The following is a 19,818-nucleotide window of genomic DNA, read 5'->3' as shown; positions in this document are numbered from 1 at the left end:
GGATCATTTTGGAGGAGGGCTAGAGTTTGTTTTCCCAGGTAAGCTCAAGGCCAGGTTTGGGTTGCAGAGTGTTGTAGTGTYTCACTAGAACATGCCAAGTGAATCCACATAAATGCTTTAACTAACAAACTTCTTGCATAATGTGGTAGTGAGCAAGATGCAAATATTTGACTACAGAGATAGAGGGAATCAGTCATGGAGAGAGTAAGTTTTTCTCCTTAATGTAATTCTGATTCATGAAAAATTATTAGTTTCCCTGAGTAGTTTTTGGCCTATAATTTATTCACAAGCAGTACCTGGTATCTGATTAGGCATAGTATGGTCAGACCTTCAGCAAAAGCTGCTTTAAGGAGACCTCTGAGGAGTCTCCTGGCAGATCTGAGGATGGTTGATCCTTGTCTGGCATTGGGCTTGCATGTGCTTCCAAAATATCACTTCACATCCTTGGATGACTTTAAAGGCTCTCAGTCTGCAGCCCAAAGAGGGATCAGAGAGAGCCTGGGGAAATACTAGGGCTACATCTGTGGTAGGGAAGAGGCCTGATGTTAATGAAGCAGATTGCTGGTGGCAATCCTGTGGCTTTTGACTTTTCAATCATTAGCACTAAGCTATTCTTGTATAGCAGATAATCCTACTCCGTATTTCCCGAGATGATTATCTAAAAGAAAGACTAGCTGGGAAGCATTTTATTTGATAAAAAATATACATTTAAAATGCAAAGGTCCTATATCGCCATTCAAAGGTAGGATTTCATTCATGAATGAAACTGTAAAACAATGCCTCTTAACTTTGCACCATGGTTGTATACTTTCCCACTTGTTTCCCTAAAATAAAAGTGTTCATCCTTACTGTTCACATTACATRTTTATTTATATGCACAGGTGAAGAATGATTGCATTTTCTTGTTTGACATCTATGCTTCTTGCTAAAAACAATCTCTTGCAAAATACCTGTGAGACATTATTTGTGCTAGTAATARATTTGCACACAGGGCAGTATTAGGATACATGGAAAATTTTATTAGTCTTTGCCCTGAAAGTGATCAAATTACTAAAGCTGAGAACCACAGGCAAAAGTGCAGAGATAATTAATTAACCTTCTCACTAGYTCCAGTCCTTTTTTTCCATCTGGTTTGTCAAAGGCAAGGCCTATTAGTTGACTGGTACTCAGATGGCACCAACAAGTGCTGCAGTGTGATGCATGATTCAGATGTGCGAGTGCCACTGCCCAGAGCTCTGCCTGGTTCTGTGGAAGCCCAAGTCAGTTCTCAAACCAGCAGGAGGGTCATCAAATGTGCATGGATGGCAAGAAACTCGCAAGGAACGGAACTTCACACACACACACACAAAAAAGCATGTGTTCTAGTCCATGGCACTCTGAAASTGGTCACTTCAGGTTACCTTGACCATTTCAGACCAATGGTCTTCCCTCTGAAATGCAGCCCTGGCACTCAATTAACTAGAAAGAGTGATTTCCTCTTGCGTGGCTGAAAATGTCTTTTTGCACTAGATATCTTAAGCCCCAGTTGCTGAAGAGATGAAAGCATAATAAGRAATTAGGAGGCAGAAATGGAATAAATTCAGGCTTAAAATAAAGTGAATTGTATTATAGAATGATTTAATTATAACCTGACAATTAAATCTCTAAACTGAAAAGAACAGAGGAAGTCCTCAGCATCCCCAAATATAATAGTCTGATCTTAAATTTGAGCTCCCTGCAATCCTTGTGGGAAGCTGGATTTCAGTTTAGCCAAATTTCACTTCTAGAGTCATATCTCAACAAGAAAGATACTCATTTTAGGAGAAACATATAATTTTTTTACCAGCAAAAGACACAGCTATTTATGCCCAACAGATTTCTACTTCATGGTAAAAGAAGGTAAATCTGTTTGTAAATGCTTGCATGCAAAATCTCATGGAGGAGTGCTAGAAGTAAAACTTCATGGCATGCCAGGAAAGCTGAAGACAGTATTGCAACCAATGGATTTCACACTTACTGCTACTGCTAAAGAAGGTTCACTGAAATCAATTGAAACACACTATCCTTTTGCTCCCTAAAAGGTCAGTAAACTTGTCAAGAAATGTAATAATTTCAGTAATTTTTGTAAGAGAAAAGATGCATTGATTCTGCCTTGGAATTTCCCTAACGTCGGTCTAGTACACTCCTAGAAAGTGWCTTTTAGAAGCGCTAGGAAACCTGCATGTACATACAGCACAGCGCAGCACAGCTGGATGCTTCTCCGGTGACAAGCATCTGGGGCCGCAGGAAAGGGGAAGAACAGCTGCCTCCCACTGCCTAGGACAGGAACGGAAACTAGAGATGAAGGGAGAGTGGTTGGCTGGTTGGAGGAAATGCTGAATGCGCCTTTCCACGGAGTTAGTTCTTCAGTAATCCCTCTGAGGCAAACATTCTAATTTTGATGAATCTACTCCTTTTGACCAGCTGAAGGAGCTTGCTCATCACATTTGGTGACGTCTGCCGTGCTCTTGCAACTCAAGGACGCTTGTGTGTTTTGCAACACACGRCAAAGCTGTGACCAGTGTCATATGCACAATACAGAGACTGAAGAACATGTGACCACAGGAGGTAATTCCCTGGGTATTGACCTTCTGTCTGCTCGCACTGGGACGTTGTGACAGTTAGACTGTACCGACAGCCTGGAGGCACGTTAAGGGCAGAAGAGGCTGACTTAAATATTTCAAGAATGACAACACCATCAAAAAAGATCAGTCTGTTTAATGGTGTTGTTACAGATACAATCCATGAAAAATGACAGCTTTRATAGTCAGGAGGGAGACTTGAGCTGGGCAAAAAGAGAGAGGGAAGGAGACCTGAACAGAAATGTGTGCTAATTCCCAGTCAGTGAGTTCACTGAAGCTATGACTTCCAGTCAGTGACTATGCTTGAAGATAGACACATAAATATACAATCCTAGATTTTTCTCTCGAGCTTTTGGAGTATTTTGTCCTTTGATTGGTGTCACTTGCTGATTAGAGGAGCTTAAACTGACTCATTGTTACTGCAGGACATGTAGAAAGAGCATTTGAAGAATATGCTTCTTCAGTTAGGTTTATTGAGCAGAAGAAGGAAAGGATCAGTTTTTCTCACTTTCGGTTGTATCCTAAAGATAAGGAGTTAAGCTAGCACGTGGTGTGTAGTCTGCCGTAAGACAGAGCTGAGTCGTGTAATCTGTGGGGCTTTAATGTAGAGTTCTTCGTTCGTTGGAAAGCAGCACGTAAGTGCCATAAGGTGCTGTAAAACTCACCCTTACAACTTCAGCATGGGAAGTTCTTGATCTATGACAATGTACAAATTCAACCTAACCTGAGCATTTTCTTGCCCCAGAATGTGGCTATAACCGCAATATAATCTAGTCCATCATATTTTTAATGTGTCCACCATCGCTGTTTCCCCACTTGGTAGTTTTTGACAGAATAATCTCTATTGGCAAGGAGTAAACTATAAATGTAAGTGATAAAAGCTCTACTGGCTCTTGCTGAGGATGTCCCTAGCATGCTATCTTGAGAGCAGAGCGTTCAGCAGAGCGCAGGCGTGTGCAGCTAGAGTTCTCCTTACTCCTGGCTACAAACTGTAATGCTGCAGGGYTGTCTAGATGATCAATATAATGAAGAAAATATTAGGGTATTTTAAATTAGTATTGGCTTCAAAGTCCCTTAGTATTTAGAAACCAATATTTAATTATTATTATATAGAACCAATATTCAGTTATTATTCAAAAATACRCTATTATATGTACAGCTATTAGTCAAAAATTTCTGTTTCCCTTGATCATTATTTAGATAATGAGTGCTTTCAGGTTTGCCATTTTATTATAAGGCTTTTTCTGAAGACATACAYAAATACTAGGTTTATATCTTCCTGTGGTTCATGGGTTATGGCTCAGTTCAGTCAACCAGATAAACATATACTTAACTTTAAGGGGGTGTGAGAGCTGCCAAGTTAACACACAGCTGTGTCCCCAGAGATCACAGTTCTTTCGATCAGAAGAGCAGAAGATTGTGTGCGGGCGTGATGTGTGCTGTAAGTGAGCCGTAAGCTCTGTGCGTTTACTCGGACGCTGGCCCGGGGCAGGCCAGCCATTCTCACTACTAACGAGAGGCAATTTATAGTAGYCATTACACTGACGGGTTAAAGGCTTCACAGTTTTACTAGCCCTTTTCAAACTCACTTCAAGACATCTATTGCTTAGCCACTTCATGGTGTATTTTTTTATTTCTTGACAATAATTTATTCTGAAGGTGAAGATTTTTCCTTAGCTTCAACTTACGGTAAACATCCAGTGACTTCAGTAAAAATCTCTGTAAAAAACTGAATAAAGGCCTTAGTTCATGGGAGTTTATTACTGGGCTTTGACTTTTAATTGCTTGGACTAAAGCACCCTACAGTATGTCACCATTTTGTTGTAGATTATGTTTGCATAACATGCTTTGCAATTTGCCATGGAAAACATATCACCATAGAAAATATGGCTGCTGTTAAGCTTGTTAAGTAATTTATGCTTTGATACATAGCTGAGCCTAATTCAAGCTAAAACTCTGCCAGCTTTCTACTTGTACAGCATGTTCTGCAAGGTTCCCTGTGCAGCTCAGGCTTGGTCTCCTCTTAAGCAAAATAGATTACAGGTATCACAAGGAGGARTGGGGAGAATTGATTGTGATAAAAGTGCTTGTACTTTCTCTTTCTAACTTGGTACTGAAGGAGTCTTACTGCTCCTGCGGAGATATCATGTAGAACTCCCACAGCACAATCCCATGACGGCCAGGATGGTCCTTTGGGAMATGCTGTGTTACAAGCTTGCCTTGCTGCTGTGTTCTTCCCTGGGTATCTACAGCTGGTCACTCTCAGGATTCAAACTGGGTTAAGCGGATCCTCTAGTCTGACCTGCTTCAGTCCTCATATTAAAAGCCATYAGGGTGAAGACCACAGAATAATTTGGTCAATTGCCCTTTTTAGATTTCCTCTTAGGACTTTGAAAAATTCAAGTCTTGTCAATTAAATTTGGCCAAGATTAGAAAATTCCAGCCTAGTTTTCACAGAAACTACTCTGTGCTCATCCCAGACAGTGCTGGGAGACATATCATGCAAATACAGTCTGTGCAATGCGTAAAACTTACTTCTGCAGCACAAAGTTGTGCATCCTGTGACTGAGTCTCAGCACTTTTGTATATAGGGATCTGTCCTCCATGCAGGCATCTGCCTGGCAAGGCACTGCCAGGCTCAACTGAAATAGTTCCGCTAAGGTTGCCCAGAGTGTTACACTACAGTCAGGTGGACAATACTAAATAAGCAGCCAAAGCAAAAGGTTGAGGAAGGTATCTTGCTAGGATGAAGACTTAGGGAATGCCAAAAATAATCTTGTTCTTGCCAGTACTGAARTTCTCTCAATTCTTTTGCATCTCTAAAATGAGTGTAAGCAGACCTCGGAGACACAAAGGCAGCCGAATCTTGCGTGCTGCCCCTCAACCAGATCCTTTGACAAAGTGCCAAGTGCCCTTAGGGCATCGCATATATAATACATAAGGTAGAAGACAACCCAGTCATCCATCTTCAGGCCCGTAATCCTAAATTCACACTTCTTTGGGAAAGCTATTCTGTATTCWTGGATTCCCATTTTAAACACTGTTGTTTTTCTGGGTGCAACCTGCAGTTTCCTTGCAGGCATATTTCTGACACCTTGATAAGGAAGAAATAATATAAATCGATCACATGACAATGTCTTCATCTGAATGTCCAATCTGTTTCTTACAGTTACTTAAATAAAATTCCTAGTCCGTGTGAACAGGAAACTTTTCTCTCTTCTTTCAAGAATGTAGTCACAGTGTTCATTTTTTTAAGGTTACARTATGAAAAAAGAGATCTTCCACACCCTAGTTATTAAGGCACATAAGAYAATAAAGAAGATACATTACACTAGGTGAAAATTATTGTTGGATTTTAGCATTTCTTCTGTAAAAAGCCTTTTTGGTTCCAGCAGATGGCATGCACTCATCAGAGCTTGCTGTGTGTGATCATAAATACTGCTCCAAGGAACAGCTGTCAAAAAGGATAAAACAGCACATGCTGAGCTTTAGGAGCTAAAATAATTTGTCACAAGAGATTCTATTATGCTACACTTGATTTCTATAATCTCTTTAACATACTGTAGGAAGTTAGAGTTTCTTCAAAACAAAGTTTCTTTGCTTTTTTGGGGYCCAACCCAAGTAATTTTTTTAGAGAATTTTGTCAGTGAGGAAYATGAGCGGAGTTTGGCCAAAGCCAAACTGCTGGAGCAATAGCTTTGATTAAAGAAATCTGAATATCTGGCTATAATAAAAGTGCATTGGCATAAAAAAAGCAGAGACTCTGGAAAAAAAACAACAACAACAAAATGAGTGAGAGAAAAGAAAGACTAGAAGTTTCTTGAACAGGACGCATTTTAAGACAGAATATGCCACATGATGCCAGCAAAAGCTTAAAATGTCCTTTATTTTTCTGCTTGTGAAGTAAATAATTACATTGTACTGATGAACAGATACGGTCTGTATATAATATTATGCTCTGATCTCGAATGGAAGTTTTTGGCACTCAGCAATTGCAGTGATAAATTAGCTTTATATTTAAACAAAAACAAACTTCCTTTAAGAGAGATTTTGGAAAACAGTTGAGATGCACCATTATCTACGGTCTAAGCAGAATTAACATTTGTTAGGGGGCATAGAAGCAGATTGGGATTTTCAGCGTCCATWCTCTAATCCAAATTCTGACATTTTCTCCATAGAATTTCAACTATTTTTCTGTAGTCTCCTTCGTGGTTGCTCTTTGTACAAACAGTTTTTGACTCTATCCACAGTGCTTTATGGAAGAGAGATTTCCCACACAGGAAGCACTGAGAAATGTTTTATAACAGAATATACAAGGCTGTGAGTTGAATTAGTGCTGGATTCAATGTTATGTGCTGGCTCCTTGACAAACATCCCGTGGAATAGAATGCATTTTTTAATGAACTAGTTTCTTTTTATTAGATGTATCTGAAGTCTAGCCAAACTTGAATCTATTTGTGACCTTTGCAGGGCTTAAAGCAAAATACTGGAGAAGTGAAAGGTCAGCAATCTCAGMCTTCAACCGCAGGAAGTCAGAGAGGCGCTTTGATTTCTTTTTCCTACTTGATTTTTCTATCCTTTCTGGTCAGCTGAATATAGCAAACCCAGCATTCTCCAGTCACACCTCAAAATACCTTTGACAAACTAAAAGTTTTTTTTGTACTTTGAGAAGTAACTGGCTCATTATGTGGCTTCTCAGAGCACAATGGAAAAGAAAGGTGAAGCTTGGTAGGAGAGGGAACTTCTATTTGTAGGTTAAAGCAGTATCGTCTGCGGACAGCATTTTTAGTTGAAGGATATTTGGAGCTATTTCTTTTCCGTGRCTAGTGAAATCACCTGCAAGATTACAGCACTTCAGCATTACTGAGACTGCTAATGCATCTTATTAGTACTTCCATGCTGCTGAGAAAGCTATAGGGAACTTTTAAAAAGCAATATTCATTAGTGTRGAAGCAAGGAGCATTTTCCTGATGTTTCCTGATGTTTTGTAGTTTTTGTGTGCATTGACATGTATCATACTTTTGGCAATAATTTGTTAACATAGAGATATGATGAGAAAAAAAAAAGCAATTGAAATTGGGTCCCTTTACCCCTAAAACTGTCTAGATGAATGCTAATAATTCCATTCAGATTTAGTTAGAAGTTTCTTAACTGCAGAACATTGAACATTGTAGAACAGTTCAGCCGTGGAGGTTTACATGGCCTCGAGAAACTTGTTCTGTGCCAGTGGAGCCTCCAAAAATCACTGCTGTAATTGCTTCGCTGATAAACCTCTGAGAACTTACCACAGGAAAAGGGTTCAAGAGCCATCACCGAGGAGAACCTGGAGCTCTCATTGGTTTCCTATTGTCATGACAAAATTATTTCTTACTATCAATCACAGTCAGATCTTCTTGTTCAGTCTGCCCATCTGTGAGCTATTCTGAATTATATAAAATAACCCACACTTCTACCTCTTTCTGTCCCTAGCCAGCATGTCTAGGAGCTGCCTCGTTTCTGAACTTCTCACATTATAACTGGCTTAATAATCTTTGCTCAGTACCTTTGAAAACTATGTTAATCCCAAATCATTTCATAGCCTTTTTCTTTGTGCTACCTGGCACACCCTGGTTAGAAGCAAATGCAAGATCATGATTTTACTTGTCTCTGAGTTTCTGAGCGTGTAAGTAGATAATTTTGCACAAAGCACATCATTATTATATCCTTTGCAATAATAACAATATGATTCATCCTTAAATCTATTACTCTCCATCGCCGCCACAGTACATTATTCTGGGGTAGTGAAGCATGCACGGTCATGTTTCCAGGTTGTTATACCATTATAAAACCTTATCAGAAATTTGTCACTTAAAAAGATATTCCATATGTGCATCATTAAATAAATACATGATCATCTTTATAGTAGTTATGATACTGTATAACCTGAAATACACTTTCTTTCTTTTGACTCTGGATGATAGAATACAATCCCTGTAGATCACCTTATATCAAACAAGCAACAAACTAGCAACCCGCTTTCCTCTAAGAATGGATATTCCCTATGCATCTTTGCTATGTCATATTAGGACTTTCTTTTTTAGGTTGCCTAAGTCTGAGATTCAGAATCTAGAAAGCAAAGATAATAAACTGACAGAGCCAGAGTTTCACATAAATAAGTCAGTACCAAGTTTAAAGATTTGTTTTTTAAAAAATACATATAGTATTTTTGGATACTGGTGTGAATCAGAGGACCTGGCCAATAGGAAGAATTTCAGAAGTCTTTACTCTTTCTATTAAAATACAAAATACAGTACAAGGTCTGTCTTCCTAAAAGCAATAGCTAGTCTCTGCTGAGGCAGTGGTATTTCATCCTAGAGATGCTCCCAAGGTAAGGTGCATGCAGTAAGTTTTTGTTTGCTCCTGCCTGCTTGGAGAGTGGTGGATGTGCAGACATAGCAGGCACCTCTGGGTGTCTCAGGTACTCCAGCAACAACTGAATTTCCCATCACTAGAACTTTTGTCGTAGTAAAGGACAGGGGATCTTCTTTGCCARGGCCCTTGGAAGTTCTTCTCATGCCTATTTCCCATTATTTCAGAATAGTTACCTTGGCCTAATTCTTAGGAACTGCTACTTTCTGTCTTTTTATCAGGCTCTGTCGTGCCACTAAATTAGAAAGTCACTTAACTTTCTAATGTGCACAGGCAGTGACCCCACTACGCAGCCTCCCTTTGCGATGTTAGCAGCAGGGTTTCCCACAGCTAGCGAGGACGCACGCAAAGAGGCTGAGCACTGCGGCGGGCTCCTGGGGTGGCCTGCTGCAAGGATACCCGTAAAGCTTGTGGTGGCTCCCGCTCCTCAGACTCACCCGGTGACTAAGCGCCTGAGTCTTGTGTCGTAGATTTCCTTTTTTTGCAATTTCCTGCCAAAGTTTCCATGTCTCTTCCTTTAAAAAAGGGACCTTGACGTTATCTTGATTTCTTTCTCTCCGAGCTACCTGACACTCCCAAAGGTAAGGCAGAAGTCAGGATTTCACTTGCCTTTGTGTTTCTAGGTATGCAGTTACATAACTATTTGTGTAAAACACAATTATCTTCTTTCTAACAAAAACAATTTGATTCAGTRTGAACTGTTGGTGTCAAATGGTTTGTGGTGCAGGGTTCCACGTAGTTCACAGCCTCTCCACAGGGACTCATTCTGATCTCCATATGATGTGCCATAAAATGCTGTATAAAAGCYAAGTTGCCAGTTGATAGGAAGAATAGTGAACAAGAAGAGACTTCATGCACTACCATATATCCAAAGAGATTAGTCAGTGTCATGTACGTGGACGTACACATAGCGCGCGTGACTGTGAGTAGAAAAGATAATTCCTTCCTGACTGGCAGATTTATGACCTTTACTTCAAGCCTGTGTGTTGTAAATGAATTGTGGGCTTTTCTAGCTGCCAGGCTCCCAAGCAGACAGCTCTGCACCGCGCTCGGGGTGGAGGACTCGTTCCAACGGCTGGCTTCTCCTCGTGGCGGAGGGTTTCCTCCTTCCGGCTCCCAGCACGTCCGTCCTTTGGTCGAAGAGCTCTAGGCTGCACTAGCAATCAGTGCTGGCTATGTGCAATGTTATACTTCATTTTCCTTTGCCCCTGCTTTCAGATGGCCTGCCTCTAAATTACCCTTTGCCCATTGTGCATTAAGCTTCCTGAGCCAAATTTAAAAGTTCGAGAAACTATCAAAAGAAGTATTAGTCAGCAGAAGCCTCCTGCCAGTCCTAGCGAGGTGTTTAAAAAAAAAAAACAAACAAATTGAGCTCAAGTTAAAAGTTTGCTAACTCGGGTAGATCATGAAGACTTGCCTTATTGTATGACCTCCTCTTCGCCCCCCCTCCCCCCCCGAACAATATTAAAAACAGATTAGAAGAAAGAAGGAGAGTGCTAACCAACTTGGAGACGAGAGCTGTTTCATGCAGACTGGCCTTCCCCGCAGGCGCACTGTGGGTGCTGTGGTTAGCTGTTTAAACATGATGTGTTAAACTTGCACAATATAAACTAAGCTCAGAGGAAAGAACATGTCTGCAAAATGAGCCAGGGAGTAAAGTTCTTCTCTCACTATAGAGAGCAAGTCATACTTCAGGGTATTGCTTGTGATACCACTCCTGAGGCCAAATCAGGCTCATCTCCCTGCTAAAGAGCTGTATCTCCACTCAGAATTCATTACTGTCCTGCAGATAACAAGGAAAAAAACTAGATAATGCAGCTAAAATTCAATAGAAGGGCTTAGTGACAGCAAGGTGCTTAATATAAACCCATCTTTAATGTTACTTCTGTTTGTAGTAGTTTTGTGGGTTTGTTTTTGTATTTTTTATGTTTGTGAAGAATCTATRTGGTTGAGACAGGACCAGAGGGCTTTAGTGATGCAAAATCCACTATTTAACAGCTGGCCATTGCATAGCAAGTGTGATGCCAAATCCAAGGTATACTTTGTACAATGGAAAATATTCAGCCATTTCGCCTGCACAGCCTCTTCTCTTGTGCTCTATATGAAGAGATTTTCCAGTTCCACAGCAGTCTGAAAAATATATCTAACCCAGAAAACCACAAACACCGCAGCACGTGCTATGGGGCAGTGAAACAATAAATATTCACAGAATCTGTCCTAAAAGAAGCTGAACAGATGTTATTTTGGTGCAAGTCATTTAAGCAGCTGACAGCTCTGTCTCAGCTCAGCTAGAAGTTTCACCAAAGCTTATGTCTGAGCCCTGGTTTCACAAGAGTTGTGGAAGATGACCTTGACTCCTCACATCCAGYGAGTGAAATCACTTGCCTTGGTGATGTTCCACGAGTTTTTCTAGTCACACTTCTTTTATCTTGCAGCTAAAGCAGGCTCTTTCCTATGCCTGCAATAGGAGTGAGAGGACTGCATAGAGTGGAGCAGATCCATGCTCCCTCTCCCTGCTGTGGGTACAGCGCATGATCCTGTATCATCAGACCCAGTTGCAGCATCTCTCTCGTGCTCCAGGGAGTGGGAAGGAGGTACAAACCCGATCCAAGTCATGCTGCTGATAAGCACCCTTCAGGCCAGGTTAAGTTCTCACATACTCCCATGCAATTCCCCTGACTGCTAGGATGAGCTGAGCCAGTGAGGATTCACCAAGATTAATACATGCCAAACTTTGTGTCATTTTTAGCATGACTTTTGAACCACCTGCCAGAGTGGTGGATGGTTGGCAAAGGAAATATTTGCAAACTCTTCTACTTTCATTTTGGGGTCAGGAAAGCTAGTTCCAATTTTTTTTTTCTCCTTTTAGAGGCTAATCCTACCAGRAACATGACTGAACAAGTACTGACATTTATGCTTGCTGCTTACTCATTGCTTGAAAGAAGAGCAGTGCTTGGTTCAATAGCTAACATCCAGCTTGAGAGGCAGTCCAAGTGCCTGGAGCGAAATGTAAGCCAGCCTGAACAGGGTCATTTTCCCAACACTAACTCTAGCTGCCTTATTTGAAGTGGTAGCTACAAAACCTGGACTAGTGCTTTACTCATGGCTTTCTAGGAAGAGCACACTACTTGCCTAAACATTTACTAAAAAATGTTGCTAAAACTGTGAAAAATTCTATTAAGTAACTCCTGCTAAAAATCCAAGAGCTATTTTACCAGGCCCCTAAATACGTGACTATACTCATTCATTCTTCTCATTCATTATGCTAAAATACCACTTGCTACACCAAGAGCATCCCCTCCTCTAACAGCCTGCCATTCTTCCCTGCCCCCAAAACTGAAYTGGTCACTGAGCAGTGCTACCAAAGCTGGGGTTTGTACTGCAAATTACCGGCCTGATGAAGTGACACAACTGAAATGCCTTATTCAGACTGCACACACTGTCTGTTAGCTTACCCTGTTTCCAGCATCTGTTTTCACTAGCCTCATTACAGTCTTTGTCTGCATGTTTCGTGTAGATCCTAGGTTATTCTTTCCCTCTAGTCTTTTTTCTAGATTTCTGCCAAGCTGGGGAAGTGTTCTGCAGTRCAGAGTTCTTTCCCCATGACTGACTGAAAATAAAAGGGGATTGTCACTCAAGCAGTATGTAAATTTAAATTATTAACCTTTAACATTAATGAAAAAAATGAGTTACATTTGGTAACCAAGAAAAAAAACAAACAAGGTCTATAACTTTCAGTGAGAGTACAAGAAAGAAAGAGGCAATGGAAGTGAAACGGAACAACAGACTTGCCCAGAGGGAGATAAAATAAAATCTAAGAAAAAAGCTCAGAGGAAATAGGAACAAAAAAAATTCAAGGGAGCTTGGTATTTTAATAAATTGTTTTCCTACATTTTGTCATCATTATGTCTAAAACCCAGTAGGAGAAACAAGCTGCAACTTGTTTGATAAATAGATAAATAGACTGTTCTGTCTCATGCAGAACTRTGTATCTCACAGGCAAAACTAACTGCAAATATTTAAATAACCTAAAATCAAACATGTATTTCAGAATAGATTTTTCTTGCACTTTATGCATACTGTGGAGAGGAGGGACACTGGAAAGAGCAAATGGCTAACCTCTTGCTTATTTGGGCACTATGAAAACCAGAAAAATTGCGTAGACTGTTTCTGATTTTCGTTTCTATTAGTGCACCTTTATACCACCCTCACAGCATAGAGGGTATGTAGAGTAGGTGAAAATACAGATTGTGTTCACCTTAAGACATTGCTTTGCTTTCCTAAGGTGAATAAAAATCAAATCTGGACTAAAAGGGCTTCTTTCCCTTCTTAGGAGTAAGTGCCAGCTCAAAAGAGAGGAGAGTAGGTGGCACTGGGCTGTTGGTATGTGCTGTTTCATGTGACCACACACTTTCCATCATCATCATCATTAATTACAATCCTGTCAATAATTTTAAGTGCCTGTAGTAGGCAGAAAATACTCTCTTTTCTTTGACAATCCCAGTCTTTTCAGTTCTCTCGTGGGCCTATTTCAGAGCTTGCTTGTTTGGCTGCTTGTCACCATGGCATATGAAAATAATGAGCAGAATTAATTTATATTATAGCATTCTGGCTTCAGTGAAGTCAGACTAAAAGAGGTTTTGGTCTGATGGGTTTCAAACAAGCATTTAGGCTGCTTCACTTGTTTCCTGAAAATAGAATAACCGTGGAAGCTCAACACAGTGGAACAGTAATTTATTTAACCAAGGTAATCATTTGCATGTTTCAAAGATCACAGCTGCTAAAATGGGTTCTGTGCTGTTTTAGGATACTCGCCTGTAGAGAAAGGTACCATTATCGTCATTATTGCAGAGACGGTATTAGTGGTGTTTAGCTGCATAGCAGGAGCTTATGTTGGTGCACGTCTGACTTTGCACTAGAGTCCTGGCAGTGCCCGTGAGGGTGCGTGCAATCCAGCTCCACACTGTCACGCGTTAACTCATTCCTTTGGCAGGAAAGTCTGAAGTATTTAAGCCCCTTCCCTACATGCAGCATAGATCTAAATCTTTACCATGCTTTACCATGGCCCTGGGGCCTTCATGGTGTGGAGGATGTGGGGCATTTGGGGGTGCGGTGTTGTCAGTAACTGTCAGCAGAGGGGTAGGGCAGATCCCAGCAGCTTGCTAGAGAAAAGTATTTACTGAATTTACAGTAGTCTGCAGCACAAGTTTCCTCTTGCTTTGTGTGTTACTAGAAGCTGTGCAAGGGATGTGTTCCCCCCCAAACACCTGGCCGGGAAGAAGCTTCAGCTCCACGCTGCTGCCTCAGTGGCCAGAGGACAAGAGTGTTTCTGCCTGGACATGCTGGAAGGCATGCAACGTGGAACACAGCCAGTATCCAAAAGCAGTGGGAGAAGCCAAGATCTGTGTAGAGCGCGCAGGATACTCTCACATGCAGAACTGCCACGTGACTGGGCAAGGACCAAATAACGGGTCCAAATTCTGCCCTAATTTACACCTGGGCGTCTTTCTTTGGCTTTAGGAGGAACTTCTTTCAGTTTGGTGATTATGTGACAGCAGATTTAAGAAGCGAAGACATTTTGCATTCTTTGGGGAGCTAAATACCATTTACAAGAAAGAAGTGGAGGCACAGGAAGAGCATCAGATAGATGACTCAGTTCATAAGTCACAAGCCCATTTCTGTGGAGGTTGTGTGATTCACAGATCAAACAGATTTTCATCTCCTAGTAATTGCATAAAACATTTCTGGATCCAAATATTGATCTTGTTATGTGTTAAACAAGAAGCTTCTTTTATCATTTGCTCAAGATTTTATTTTGGTATTGTTTGGGTTCCTTCCCCCCCCCCCCACTTCAGAATACCTTGCAACATACTGAAAAGCCTGAACAATGCTATGTCTCTGGCTGGTGATAAAAGTCTCATTGCTAATACYGGTGTTAACCGTGCAAATGTTTAGATAATTATCGTTTGTGGTCCCATTTTTCATATGACAATATTTATCTGTCAGCACTGTTTGTAACAGATCTGTGCTATTAACATGTTTTAGCATTAGTCTTTCTTAAAAAAAAGARAAAAAGAAAAAAGGAAAAAAAGAAAAAAGAAAAAAAGATATCATTCAGAATTTCAGTCCATGCTGGAAGCTCACATGAAGTCCTGAAGAGCTGGAGAGTGGAAAGCTTGTTTTTTGCACATGCAGGAAGCACATGGCATAGTATTAGATTTCTGGGAATTTAGGAATGCCCTTAAAGAATTCTGTCCGTAGTTTCTTATCTTCTCAGTGACTGTTTGAATACCTACAGTTGACCTTGACTGAACTTTTAAAGAATATGGTTGTTACAGTGTAAAAGCTCTGCGTTGATCACCTCAAGCAGAACTCGCTTCAGTTTACATGGGGTGTGATCCTGAAGTAGTCACTGCAGCTGTAGAGTAAGTTTGCCATCTCCTCACTTCATGAGCCTTTGGATGCTGGCCAGACACGGTATGGAAAGGGCATCTGGGCAGCAAGCACCTACTGCCACTTAGAGCAGAACAGGATAAGGCTTGGATCCAAGCAGGATCAGAGGCTTGCTTCTGTGTGGGAGCATTTATTTGAGCAATGGTGGCACGGGAATGACATGGTCCCGTTGTCTGCCAATTAGAGAAGAGGACATGTGGCACTTCTTAGAGTAGCCCACAGCTGAGAAAGCAGATACGTGCAAGGTGGCTTTTCTTTGGACATACTGAAACTGTATACGTGAGCTCACATGGAAAAGGGACAGCGTTCGGTCTAGGAAGGCAGCCTAAATCTAGCCCAAATTAAAATCCTAAAAAGATATGTAACATCAAGTGCTTCTGTCTAATGATCCATTCCAGTTCTGCCTAATTATTTAGTAATAGAGGAGCCTCTAAATTTTTCTTCTGAATTATTTTCAGCTGCCCATATTTCACAGTTTGAGTGATATACAACRTATCTGTGGTAAATATAAATCCAAATAAATGATACATTGATATCAGATTGCAAGTGAAACAAGATGGAATCCCCAATTAAAAGTCTGGATCTCAAATTCCTTCATTTTATAGCACTTCTGTCTGTGGTTTAGTGGTGTTGTGGCTCATGTGTGTGAATACTGCAAGCACAGTCTCATCTTTCTTATAGCTTCTCAAATAACTGCTAATAACATTTTTCCCCTGGCTAATCCTTATTTATCTCTCATATACACATTCATAGTTATTCAAGAAAGAGGCATGAATATCATTTAAATGGTGAGAATGTCCACCAGTGTTCTTTGTTATTCCACTATCAGCAGTACATTTTATTGTAGCTACCATTGCAAAATATTTGAAGAAGTATAAAATAAAAATTGCAACACTTTAGGTTTCTTCCTTTTTTTTCCCCCTCTTCTCAAATGCATCCCCTGATGTATTACTGCTGATGCTACCTTTTCCACAACAGGGTATATTAGGAAGAAATTCCTTTTCACTTTGAATGGGAACATCATGAGTTAATCATGAAACTATTTGCATCAAAGTGACTGAATTCTTATTAGAGGTTTAATTGTAACTCTCTTTGAGAAATACTGTGAGGATGATGAATTCTATATATATAATTAAGAAGTGTTTTGTCTTCCCAGAAATGCTTTAGCTTGTTGTTAGTTTTGTGGCAGTCAATGGTATGCCACAGACAGACTCACTGTGGGACAGTGTAGCCTCATCTGAGAAAGTACTCAGAGGGTGGATTGATAGGTGTGAAGTTTTGTCTGTCTTCTAAATCTATTTTAGGTCTGCAGACCTCGATCTACTCAGCAGGCTAAGACAAATTTGATCTCCTTTTTCTAAACTCTTGTTCCAAGCTGGCATAAAATCAGATTTCAAGATCTTTATTTTCTTGATAATAAAAATTTTGTTCTTCAGACAGTTCTCTTCTTTAAGTAGACACTCTTAACCTTTAGGGAAACTGCATGTTTTATTTGTAGTATTTTTTTTTCAAGTTCTGTTTAAGATTTTGTATATWGGGAAGGAGTCTGTTGCTAAAGATTTCTCATGCATTGAGAARTTTAGGAGGCATGGCCTTCAAAGTCCTGCACTCATGTGCATATCACTTACTTGGATATAAAACAGAGTTAGTCAAAAACTTCTTCTAAACTCTGCCAATTCAATGAAACCAAAGATTTTTTTTTTTTTATGGGAAATGTATGGTTTTCTGACTATTTTTTCCACGGGCAGTGGATCCAATCTCATTAGAACAAGTTTGAAAGATTCTTGACCTCAGCACTTTGGTTGTATTAAAATAAAATGTTAATGTTGAAATGAAACATTTTGGAAAGATTAAGCCAAAATACTCTGGAATGCTTTATTCCACAAATAAGTCCTGTTTTATAAACTCTTTCCCAACTTGGAATCAAATTAGGTTTTAAAATCTATGTTCTCCTGATAGCAGAAGCTTTGTTTTTCAACCATCTCTCCTATTTCAATAGAAAGCCATGACCTTTGGGGAAACTAAGTTTTCCAGATCAGGACAAATAGTTCAATCCATAAARCAGTGGGGATGATGTGGCCAGTGAATTCATTCCGGGTACGTCAAGACCTTTTAAAGAATAAACCATTGCCATTCCAGGGCAGTAAAGATACAGTGTTTGCAAGATGTGGGAAGCACTGGAATATGCATCAGATTCATCACTTATATATGATGGCAGTAATCCAAACTTTCCTCTCACTTTTGGCATCTTATGCTATAACTTTTACTTGATTTTCATTTTTTATTCCAGTGCCAACAATATGCCTAAGCAAGTAGAAGTGCGGATGCATGAAAGTCATTTGAGTCCAGTGGAGCCCAGATCCAGGAACATATGTGTGCAATTTTGCCAGTCACTCCGCAGAAATCTGCTCCTGACTCTTACTGTATTCGGTAAGCTACATCCTGCTTGTCTGGACACTATGTGTATATGTATTTGTTCATACAATACCACAAACTTTTTCCATCTTTCTGTGGTTATCAGCTGTTCTAGCTGAACAGCTAGAGAGTAAATAGGACACCCTCAGGCGTTGTCCCTCTCGTTCAGGTGTGCAGGATATTATTGACGCAACATGGAGCAAGTCCACAGCGCTGAGCTGGCTACGTATTATACCTGGTTTTGACTGAAGTACAGTCCAAGTCCCCAGGCTACTCAGATCGATGTCATTCAGTAGAACTAAATGGATCACACTTTCAATAAATGTAAAGAAAAAAAATACCCCAAACCTCTAATCTCTCCAAAACATCCTTTCCCTCATCTTCTTTCAGCCCGTGCTTTTCTTCTCAACTGCTTTTTAAGGTTTGTCCCCCTCTCTACAAGGAGGGAGACAGCTACCAGCCAGAGCTCAGTGATCTCACTCTGGATATTGCCTCTGGCTTAAGCGACTTCCAAATATGGAATGGTTTGACATTTTATTGTGGGTCACTGGCTCTTTGCCTGSTTCTTTTTCACTGAAAGCCTAACAGCCAAAAGCAGCAAATTCATAGACATACTCTATTTTGTTATTGTTTGAAAGACCAAAGGCAGCTGTTCTTCAGCTGCAGATTTCATCTCCATATTTTTCAGTCTTCAAAATCCATGCTGCTGAAGTGTTTAGATAAAGTGTTTACTTTGAATCATCTTTAGAAGGTGCCTGATGCAGTTCCACAAAAAGTTTTAGARACAAGTGTATTTTCCATTGAATCAAACTGATGGTTGCTTCAAAGTACAATTCAGGCTTTGTTGTCAAGTTTTATCACACTTGAGACTTTATAATAGGCTTGGGATCAAGAAGACAGGCATCTTTGGTGTAAACATTGTATTTCCTTTCACAGAGAGTGTTTTAAGGAAGTAAACACATCCTTTTCTTTAACAGCTTCAGTCCTCAGAGAGGGTCTTAGGTATTATCATTGTACAAATCTAATTAAGCGATGAAGGGATTGTTTATGATAATAACTATATGAAAACATTATCCTGGGGACAACAGTAGGATGCAGTCTATTGAAGGCAAAGAATGATAGATGTATACCAAGAATCAAGTTTTCTTCAATGATGTATKCTGTATTCCAGATCAGGCACTTCAACATGGATGAATATTCCCTATATCAGTTATTTCAGGTTTGATCGGAGAAGCTGTGTTCAGTTCCCTGAAAGGATTCATCAGGGCTGGGGTTTGGGTTGGAACCTACTAGGTCTTTTTTGGTTTAATTGTTAGTTCRTTTAATTGTATGCTGATAGTGATAAAATCAGAGATGGCTACACTGCTAACAAATGRCTGACGCACCCCTCCAAAACCCCTCAAACCATGCTTGAATCCATTTTCCTTACAGGACTATTCTAGCTTTCCTGTAGGACTTTTCCTAGGCTGTAAAATATCTATTCAAGCCATCCTTGTTTTCAAGTGATGACCAGTCTTTTGTTAAGAGTTCAGTGGCAACTCTGAAGAGCTGGATCCTAACCCTGACTCTGCTACCAGTTCTGAAAGGCCTTATATAAACCACATCACCTCTTGATATCTCAATTTTGCCAGCTTTWGGGTGACAGTATGAATTATATTTGATTACATCTCAGCATGTTACAAGACCTACACAGCACTTAGAAAATTTCAATAATATTATGAGCAAATATTATGCAGAAGCAAAATAATGCATTAGATATAAGCCAAACTGACAGAAGATTGGGCATCAGGTCTAGTTCTCTTTAACTGAGATATGTAGTAAGGATGATACTGCACAGTATGAATCAGAAGGCTAAACCTTCTGAAGAAGAAGAAAGAAATCTGTCTCTGTATTGAAAATCGCCTTCCTTCTGTTTTTTTTTTTTTTTTTTTTTTTTTTTTTT

General features: G+C 40.0%; 1 protein-coding gene across 1 annotated transcript in view; it reads left to right on the top strand.

Annotated features, from left to right (window-relative positions):
• Positions 1–19,818, top strand: part of SLC1A2 (solute carrier family 1 member 2) — an 88,650-nt gene that overhangs the window by 41,256 nt on the left and 27,576 nt on the right. Inside the window, exon 2 of the mRNA XM_085321894.1 lies at positions 17,752–17,891. Within this exon, the coding sequence (XP_085178020.1) occupies positions 17,752–17,891 (140 nt within the window). The remainder of the gene's footprint in view (positions 1–17,751; positions 17,892–19,818) is intronic.

This window comes from Rhea americana, unplaced genomic scaffold (genome assembly GCF_003343005.1).
Source record: "Rhea americana isolate MKP2758 unplaced genomic scaffold, rheAme1 scaffold_72, whole genome shotgun sequence".
Lineage (NCBI taxonomy): Eukaryota > Metazoa > Chordata > Aves > Rheiformes > Rheidae > Rhea > Rhea americana.
The sequence above is the reverse complement of the archived record's forward strand: the minus strand, read 5'-3'. Positions and strand labels throughout refer to the sequence as shown.